Raw genomic sequence first — 9815 nt, 5'->3', positions numbered from 1 at the left:
ATGGTTGCTAGGCAACCTGAACAGCGCGACGAAGCGTATACCGTCCCATTTCACAAGCCTCGCACTTCCGCACTTCTCGTACTTATAGTACGCACCGTGCGTAGTACGCACCGTACGTAGTACGTACGTAGTACGTGCGCGTACTTCAAGCGTGCAGTCTCTTAATTGGGACACAGCCAGTGTCTGCCCAGCTTAAATGGACTTCCGGATCTCCACGCCTAATAAACGTGACTCGACGTGGAGCACGTCACTGCTAACCAGCCACTGAGGAAGCCCGGATTTGGAGCACGTCAGCATGCGCGTTCAACAGTGCTTGTGTTGCATTCCAGTGCCGTAAGAAAGAATAGGACAACGGCTTATTAGTGGAAATGTGGAGATGACAGCTGTGGTTTCAGGACGAGCTGCTGTGTCCTCCATAAACGCCTCGTGTGAAACTAACTGATGTGGTGTGTAATACAGCATCGTTATTGTACGAGGCTGGAACCGTCGATAACCTCGCACCTGTCCATCACAAGACAACAAGACACTCCTTTGTAGAAATCCACCCTCCTGAGTTGGAGTCTTTGAGTCTGGGCAGCTTCTGCAGCGTCTCTTCAGCTCCTCCTGATGACCGCCCCTCATTTATTTTATGACTTTAATCATTTATTTTCTCGGTGCTCTTTTTTCCATCGTTCCATGAACGCAGCCTGAGCTGTGGGTAAGAGGGTGGAGCATGCGCACTGAGCCAAAGCGTTATGAAACAAAGTAGCGCAGCAGCGGCTCGAGGTGCAGACAGTCAGAGGGACCCAGCGCGCAAACACTTATACCCCGGCACAGCTCCCCGCTCTGCCCGAAGACATGCTCCCGTCCCTGGGCCTCACATAGATGTCACCTCCGGGGAGCCAGCACAAGGTGAGCGGGTGGGTGCGGGTTGGGGGGAGACGGAGGTCGGCGTATACAGCGCCACCGGTTACATAAGCTCCGCTCCGGTGACCCCGTTTCTGGGGCCGTATCGGGTGTGCCGTCCCGGGCAGGTGTGTGGGGGGTCTCCCCGGTGTGTGAGGGGCAGGTGGATGTGGTTTGGATTCGCACCGGTTTTATTCAGCCGGAGCTGCGCTGAGGCGGAGAGCCCATTCACAAAAAAACTCCGTGACCTAATTTCCATTTGGAGGGTCCGTGAACGCATCTCAGCCTGTTGGCGTGCCGAAAGCTTCAGCGTTTATGTTTTCATCTTCATCGCGTGGGCTGAGTGTGAGGATGAGAAGTTCAGGCTGGAGCCGCTGGACATCCTGAAGGTCAGAAACGTCTGAGATCCGCCGACTAATCACAAGAGCGGAGCTTTGACCGCAGTCATCACAACCTGGATCCCAGGATTGATCCCACAGCTGATCTCTGAACCAGCAGCTTCCTGTGCTGGCTGATCCGGGGTCGGTGTGCTGATCGGGGGTCGGTGTGCTGATCGGGGGTCGGTGTGCTGATCGGGGGTCGGTGTGCTGATGGTTTGATTGAGTCGGGGGAAAGTGGGTCAGTGGGAAGTTTGTGTTGTTGTTAGGAAGAAGTCGGAGCGGCGCTGCGGGTTGCACAGGAGGAGGTTCGCCCCAGAGATGATCCTTGAAGGCGCACATAGTGCAGACCCGCAGCACAGCTGGAAAGTTTACAGACCAGGCTCAGATTATAATCTAGTGTGTTTGGGACATCTGGAGGAACGTCTTCTCTGCTGCTGAGGAGGAGCAGCAGGAGCTCCGACCTGCAGCCCAGCGGCACTCCCTCACCCAGGTACACCCTGGGAGTGTCGTCATCATTGTTAATATTCTTGATATTGAAAGTGTGATGATGCTGCTTAAAGCTGGGGGAGGGGTCAGCTTGGCTTGTCATCTGAACTCAGTAAGTTTTGTCTTTGTACGTTTATTTCAAATCAGCTTGCGTGGAAGCAGTCTGGACTCACTGAGCGATGATTGGCTGCTCTGGTTTCCTGGTGTTTGGTGTTGTCTGTATGTTTTTCATGCAGAACAGTAAAAAAAAAAACACTCAAAATATTTAAAAAAAACAAAGAAACACATCTTTGTAAAACTGTGTCCTCAGTGAAAATGAGCCCACCACACTCCGACTCCTCCTCTGAAGCGAGCCTCCAGCTGGTGATTGGCTGAAATATCTCCTCCACGCTGATGACACTGTTTACATCACAGGCGCCCCCGTGTCTGTTTGCCGGTTTGCAGGCAGTCGCTAGGTGCCGGGCAAACTGACTGTCGTTGCTGTTTCAGTCGCTGCAGGGCAGGCGTTGCCACAGAATGTGTCAGCGGACCTGATTGGCTGGTGACAAGTGCAACGAGCAGGTGCATCAAAGGTAACAGGAAGTCCTGAACGCCGTGGAGCTTTAGCAGCAAGCAGATAGCAGGAAGTGTCCTCCTCCCAGCGCATCAGCACCAGCGTGTTTCTGTCACAGGTGAACATTTCAAAAGAATGAGGTCACCTCATGGTGGGTGGAGCTTTCTAACACCTGAGCCAAATACAAGCTGTTCTTCTCTAAACTGTCCACACAGACAGAAGCTGAGGACACGGCGCTTTTCCAAAAATCAATCAGAAACAGTGAATGATCAGGCTGGACGAGGTTTGGTCAGAGCACCAACCTGGGTCACCTGACTCTGAACACCTGACCCAGAGCCGCACCTGAAAGTTCATTCTAAATAATGGCGTGTGTGTGATAAACAGGTGTGCAGTGTTAGGCGTGCAGCAGACGTCCAGGTGTGGAGACAAACACCACATGCTAACCATGCGTCCATGTCTCACAGCTCTGTGTGCGCTCTGAGTCTGCCGTGAATCTTCGAGGCGCTGAGTTGTTGTTGAGCGCGGCGAGTTCAACTTTGAAGACGAGCTCAGACGAAACAAAAGGCAGTAAAAGTTGTCCGCGCTGCAGGTAAAGCTCACCTGCTGCTTTGATCTTTCCGTGTCAGTAATCGGGTTAAGTTCTCAGCAGGTAAACACTCTGCTCACCGTTTCTCTCGCAGCTGACAGATCCTGCGAGCACCTGTGGGACAGGTGCGATGGAGGGGGTCGGTGCTGCCCGTCCTTCAGCTCTTTAGTCTGATTGGTTGTAGAACTCTGTGATGAGTGAGCTGCACTCACCGAGCTCAATATCAGATTATGAGGTACGACAGGAAGTGAGGAAACAGGTAAAGGTTTGAAGATTTTTTAACCTTGTGCTTTGAGCTTGTTGTGACTGTTTCTACCCACCGCAGAAAGTAAAAGCCTGCTTCTATTGTAGGCCCATCCCACGCCACTGCTCGCCAAGACGCTCCTCCCACCGCTCGGTTCAGTAGACTCACCAAAGCTTCTTCCTGTTTCCTCTTTCCTTTCAGAATAAAATGGCCCTAAATTCCATCCACTGGTTCCGGAAGGGCCTCCGTCTCCACGACAACCCAGCTCTGCGGGAGGCGGTCCAAGGGGCGTCCACGGTGCGGTGCGTTTACTTCCTGGACCCGTGGTTCGCGGGCTCGTCCAACGTCGGGGTCAACAGGTGGAGGTAAGAGGATTTAAGTTACAATCAGATTATCAGTTAGGGCTGCTCAATTAATCGAATTTTAATCACGATTACGATCTGGGCTTTCAACGATCATTAAAAATGACTGAGCCTGATTATTAGCCCCTCCCTCATTTATCCGCGACACCTTAAAGGCCGGTCCGTGAAAATATTGTCGGGCATAAACCGGTCCGTGGCGCAAAAAAGGTTGGAGACCGCTGATTAAGAGGACCCGAGGGAAGCTCGGAAAGCTAAGCAGAGTTATTTGGAGAGGAGAGAGTGCTTAGAACTCGAATTGCACTGCTGGAAATAGTTTATTTTGATGCACATGCTGTTTTCTTTGCAAATTTGCATCATAGGATTGTTTTTTTGTTTTTCCTGCAGTATATAAAAATTGGTGTATCTCCAAAATAAAACTATGAAGACACTCAAAATAAATTTCCTGTTGTTGTAAACTATTTTTTGCAACTTTTTTGTATTTAAAGTTTTGAGGGATAAACCTCTTAAATTTCTCCAAGTAGAAATATATGTAAAAAAACAAAACGATTTTCAATTTTTTGTAGTTTATTGCACTTTTTTGCAATTAATGTAGTTACTATGGACTTAATGCATACATATTATTAAAATATGGGCTATAACAGTTGTATAGCAACTTGAAATGCTCCCACAAATGGCACTACAACATGTAAAAAAATAATATAAGCTCTGGCGGACTTGGTTCTATGGTAGGTCTTAAAGGGTTAAATAAATATCGTCAAATAATCGAGATCTCAATTTCAGTGAAAATAATCGTGATTATCATTTTTGCCATAATCGAGCAGCCCTATTATCAGTTATTAATCTGTTATTGAGTCCTATCAGGACGCGATTTTAACCATTAAAGTTACCTGGACTTCAAATGATCTGATGCTGAAACTGAGTTTAAAATGGATGTTTTTAAGTAGTTTCTGTTTTTCCATCATTCATGTCTTTATTGAGAAACACGCGGCGAGAGAGCGGCGTGTTGTTTAGGAGCACTTCATGCTTCTCTGCGGAGCATCATCTCGCTGTTTCTTCAGTAAGGACAGGAATCACCTCTTTATCCTTCCTGATAACAGCAGAGGTGTTGGAATCATGCTGCTCGTTGTTCCGCGTGCGTTTGACAAACTTGACGTGTTTCCATGACGATCTGGTGGTCCTGTCGTTATGAGTCCAGCAGGAGGAAATGAGCAGACCGGTGCTGGGCGAAGCTGCAGTTCCTTAAGGCGCAGCATGATGTCAGCGTTTCTCTGATGTCAGTCACATGAGTTTTATTTAACGGCAGACGTTTTTTTTCCATGGGTCGGTGGTCTCTCTGCGCCGGGTCTCACCCGGAGACGCCCGCTCAGCTGCTTTCACAGTCGCTCACTTCTGCATAATCCCGGGAAAGGAGGTCAGCCGGCGCGATGAGCAGGTTACAGCAGAAGTAGGTTAGAGGATCGCTGTCCAGGCTGCGTGTGGTCAGACCAAGCTGCTCGCCGCTCGGCTTCACGTGCAGACCGGCGGGGTTGAACTGCTATTCGTGGTCGCCGCGCAGCACGATCCACCCTGAAGGCAGTGACCCGCTCGTATCCAGCTGACTGCAATGCTAAAAGTGTAAACTGGTCAGCGGTGTCGGCATCGAGACAGGAAGTGCACATGGGTGACGCTCTGACTGTTTCTCATGAATTTCCAGAAACTTTCCAGAAATTCCCAGACGGACATTTTTCATTCAAACTAATGAAAACGAATAAATATTAATAAAAGATGGAGTTTAGAGTCCACGCAGAAACTGCTGATAGTAATGGACTGCATTTATATAGCGCTTTTCAAGGCACCCAAAGCGCTTTACAATGCCACTATTCATTCACTCTCACATTCACACACTGGTGGAGGCAGCTACAGTTGTAGCCACAGCTGCTCTGGGGCAGACTGACAGAGGCGAGGCTGCCATATCGCGCCATCGGCCCCTCTGGCCATCACCAGTAGGTGAAGTGTGCTGCAGGGGGATCGAACCGGCAACCTTCCGGTTACAGCTGAGCTTCCCAACGCCCTGAGCCACGGTCGCCCTGATAGTGTGTTTGATGCCAGTGAGACAGGTTTTATTCTTATTTTCAGACACCAGTTCTTAAAGCTGTCGTACTTTCCTGTGTTGAATATTCACTTTATGATCGCGTGGCATCAAAGTCTGCCTTGAATCTGAGACATGATGCAGGGACCTGGGATGAAAACCTGGAGAATTTCCAAAGGATTCCCGGTGGGGCAGCAGAGGGAACAGCAGTGAGTTTGTGTTGTTACAGCTAAAATCTGCGTTTTCCTGCCATTTCTGTTCATGTGACCAACAAACACATTTAAGGTTTTTCTGAGTCAGTCGTAAGGGGAGGAGAAGCAGAAGGACTCGCAGGGTTGTGCTGCAGCTGAGGGGATGTGGACTTTGAAGGGAGAAGCTTATTTTGTTGAGGTTTTGTTTTCGCGTCTTAAACTAAATCTGCAGACCGTGGCTTAGAAGTGCACCGTCGCTGAAGCCTTTTATTATGAGCTGCTCTGAGCTTTAATGTCCTGCTTTGGGAGAAGATGAATGAGAGCCAGCAGATGTCTGTTCAGCTGCTGTGACACCTGCAGCTCTGTGATGGCAGCCCATCATCCCATTAGCTTCGTTATCTTTACCTGAAACCTCTAGTCACACCGGGATTAAATGGCTCCGTCTCCTGAATGAGCATGTTTGAAAGTAAACTTGATGGAACAGAACCCTCTGAAGCTTTCTGTGTTCCCGACCCACATCCTCTGTGTGCTGCAGGACGTCGTATAGAGGTCAGAGACGATCACGTTGGATAACATCGCTGAAACCAGAGAGCTGCCTGAGATGTAGGTTACTGTTAACCCAGATCTAATCTGTGCTGCAAGCTTCACTTAAACAAACCAGACTAAGCTGAAACGTCCTAAGATTTGACAGAATAAACACTTCAATCAGTTTTACAAACGACTTCTTTACAGATCATAAAGGTTTTTATATTTTCCACCAATAAACACAGATTATAACGAACATGTGTCAATCACATATTTAAGAGAAGAAGGATCCTGTGCTCATAATTATACATAGATTAGCGTGTAATTATTCTCCCAACAAACTCATTCATTCAACGTATATTTAATATATGCAAAATACTTGGCAGTGTGTGGAAGCCGCCATGTTCCCCCACCATATTTGAAGGACATCTCCCTTCTCACTAATAACATTGACCATCCAGCAGAGGTGATGGAGAAGAGGTCGTAGGCTTTGTGTGCCATCTTCAGACTAAAGGATCATATATTTTACTGTTGAATTAAACGTCTTCAAGATACTTGAAGTCCAGTCACTTTCTCTTGCAGCTCCTTAGACCCCCATGACCTGGATGACGAGCCTGCACTGACATCTGGATAAAACGTCTCCAGAGAGCCAGCTGAACAACCACTGCTGGTTACGAGCTAACATTATAACAGCTAATATTCGGCTGTAGTATCGTAGAAGTCAAACAGAGGCTAGCGCGGGTGTCGCTACCCGATCCGTACCGGAAACCCGATCAGTACCCCGCATGCGCAAATCTTACGTCACTTCCTCTCTTTGCCAACATTCAATATATTTGAATGACACGGTTAGCGCCCAGTTAGCTCCTAGCATTTCTCAGCAGCTCTGCCTCCTTTTCGACTGCCCGGGACATTTAAACAATGGATAATCCGTATACAAAGAAATTCATGCTTTTCTCCTCAACAGAGAGCGTCCCCCGATTGAGCAACAGCACCGTAAAATAAGAAGAATGGCGCCTAATTACAGAGTTAATAATGCAGACTTTGTAATATCTCACGTGTAGATTCATCAGCCAGATTAAGTGTTTACAGTTTTTTTTTTTTTTCAGTTTCTTAATTGACAGTGATAGCGCACATCATCATCACTATTCCAACAATCCTCTCCTCACAGACGAGCATAAACACACTCGACTGTCACTAAATCAGATTTAACACACGTTTGTAATGACGCTAATTCAGTTTATAATAGGGTTTATTCGCTCGGTCAGCAGGTGGCGGTATCCTTGTACACTGGGGAGTAAACTGCCATTAAATGAACAGAAGAAGAAGAAAACATCTGCACATGCGCGGTACGGCTCGGGTAGACCCGATTTGTATGGTCCGACTTTGCACATGCGCAGTAAGGATCGGAGAGTCCTGATCCGTCACTATCTTTTTATTTTTCGTTTTTGTCTACATTATATTGAAATGTTTCATTATTGCAAACATTTTAAGATATACTTGTTATTCTTAACATCTCAAGAGATACTCTGACCCATAACTATCGTAAAACGCTACAACCGGAAGTAGACACCTTTGGCGCATGCGGGGTACCGATCGGATTTCCGGTACGGATCGGGTAGTGACAGCGGGCAAACAGAGGCTAGCACTGGCTAACAATAGTGCTTGCTGATTCAGCAAGTCCTCAAAAGCTCACCTCAGTATCGCTGTCATTGGTCAGAAGTGAGCTTCTGACTGTGTAAATAAAGATGGACGCTGCTCACGTGCATTGACAGCTGAGGTAAACAGCAGACTGCCAGCCTACACAGCCGGGAAAAACACTTGGGGGTGGATCCAGATTCAGAAGCACGCCGGTGGTCATTAAAGGGCCAAGTTTAACGTGTCAGACTAAAACATGTTTGTCCTGTAGCAGCCACCATAGCTTGAATTATGCACTTGAGCTGCTGAGAGATTTCACACTCTGTATGTTTAAGTGCTGTAGAAGAAGAGTCTGGATGTTTTGGATAACTAAAATAAAGCAAGTGTAAAAACGGAGTTAACCGCTCAGCTGCTGCATTTTCAGAGGGATGTCACAGCTGTACACTGGATTAAATTCACTTTTGTAAAACGGTGAACGTTTCTCGCACTGTCTGCCTCCGCTTCACCAGCCTGCAGCGTCTCATTCACACTGCTCCTCCGTGGCTCCTCTCCTCCTCTTCAGCTCACTGCTGCTCTGCTGCTGCTCTGCTCCACATTTCACTCTTTATTTGTTGGCATTGGTTCTCTGGACTGTGTTCAGCTTTGCTTCCCCTGCTGTGCTCAGCCAGAAACCCACCGGCACATCCACGACCCGTTCTGCAGCTTTCATTTAACTACAGTCCTCTTTGTATTTATTGATCAGTCACAACTGGCTCATGTTAAAGTTCCCTTTATATCTAAATGTGTGTAAAAAGTCACGCCATCCCTAAAAGTCCAGGATGTAAGTGGACGTTTTGGGGGGGGGGGGTCTTCCTAAGATTAAGTCTATAAACAGTAAAGAAAGTGTCACATTTTGTATATGGACTCATTTTTATGGATACGTTTCTGTTACAGGCTTTTATTTTTCTGATGATCATGGAGATTTTTCTGACATTACCATCATCCTCACAGTAAGAGGCTCAGACACTTGTTTTCAAAGTCCTCGAATGTGCTCAAGTTTCCCGCTCGGTTCTGGTTCTGCTTGGTTGGCGAAGGACCGAAGAGGCGGAGCAGTCAGCGTGCACCAGCGCCGTGTGAGTGCAGAGGCTGGGCAGTGGCCTGTTAATGTGGGACCAGATATTTTGCCATTTTCAGGGAAATATGAGAGTCTGTGCAGACATGTAGGTTAGTGTGCCAGTGCGGTAAACTTATGAGCGGTTATGTGATGGTGACCTACATGAGGGGAGGCTTTCCCACGTGGCTGTTATTCAATCGTTCACACAGCTGATCGATGCTGGAGGAGCAGGAAAAGATAAAGGAGCATCAAACTAAATAGCAGTCTGTTAAACTACGTAAGCGTCGGGCATGCCGAGCATTCCCTCTGAGCGAGGCTGGCGGCTACTCCGTCAGGCCTGAGTCTCCCTCTCCCTGATGAAGAGCCAGCGAGCTCTACTCGTCAAACACAGCTGCCGTACTGTCAAACTGGACTTGCTGCTTATGGGCTGCGAAGCTTTCCGGAATAAGTCCTGATCTGTTTCAGGTCTGTGATGGTGCTCGTAGAGCTGGGCGATATGGCCTAAAATCCATATCATATCTTGTGTAGAACGTACTTTACACACTATAAGGCGCACTTAAAATCCTTTAATTTTCTCACAAATCAACAGTGCGCCTTATGTGTGAATTCTGGTTGTGCTTACTGACCACGAACCGATTTTGTAGCACACGACACGCAGAGCTGTCAAAAATGTTTTAGTATGACGTTGCTAAGCTACGAAGCTGCACCGCTTGATTGCTTGTCGGAGCATTACAGCTGCCGTAGTCTGGAGCCTCGCGGAGTAATCTGGGTCCTAAACTCCGTCTGTTTCAGGTCCCAAAGTCAAAC

At 47.8% G+C, this 9815-nt stretch overlaps 1 protein-coding gene and 1 long non-coding RNA gene across 3 annotated transcripts in view; both read left to right on the top strand.

The window, feature by feature from the left end:
- Window positions 1–712: 712 nt before the first annotated feature.
- LOC102294380 (cryptochrome-1) overlaps window positions 713–9815 on the top strand; it is a 26640-nt gene continuing 17537 nt past the window's right edge. For both annotated transcript variants that reach the window (XM_042225067.1, XM_042225068.1), the window contains exons 1-2: window positions 713–891; window positions 3336–3499. In XM_042225067.1, the coding sequence (XP_042081001.1) occupies window positions 865–891; window positions 3336–3499 (191 nt within the window). In that variant the 5' untranslated portion in view covers window positions 713–864. The remainder of the gene's footprint in view (window positions 892–3335; window positions 3500–9815) is intronic.
- On the top strand, window positions 1436–3125 carry LOC121815225. Its single transcript, XR_006054902.1, has 2 exons — window positions 1436–2893; window positions 2985–3125. It is a non-coding gene; the product is annotated as an uncharacterized LOC121815225 (long non-coding RNA).

The sequence above is a fragment of the Haplochromis burtoni genome, unplaced genomic scaffold, assembly GCF_018398535.1.
Source record: "Haplochromis burtoni strain Fernald_Lab_line unplaced genomic scaffold, NCSU_Asbu1 Contig_159, whole genome shotgun sequence".
In the NCBI taxonomy this organism is placed as follows: Eukaryota; Metazoa; Chordata; class Actinopteri; order Cichliformes; family Cichlidae; genus Haplochromis; species Haplochromis burtoni.
The sequence above is the reverse complement of the archived record's forward strand: the minus strand, read 5'-3'. Positions and strand labels throughout refer to the sequence as shown.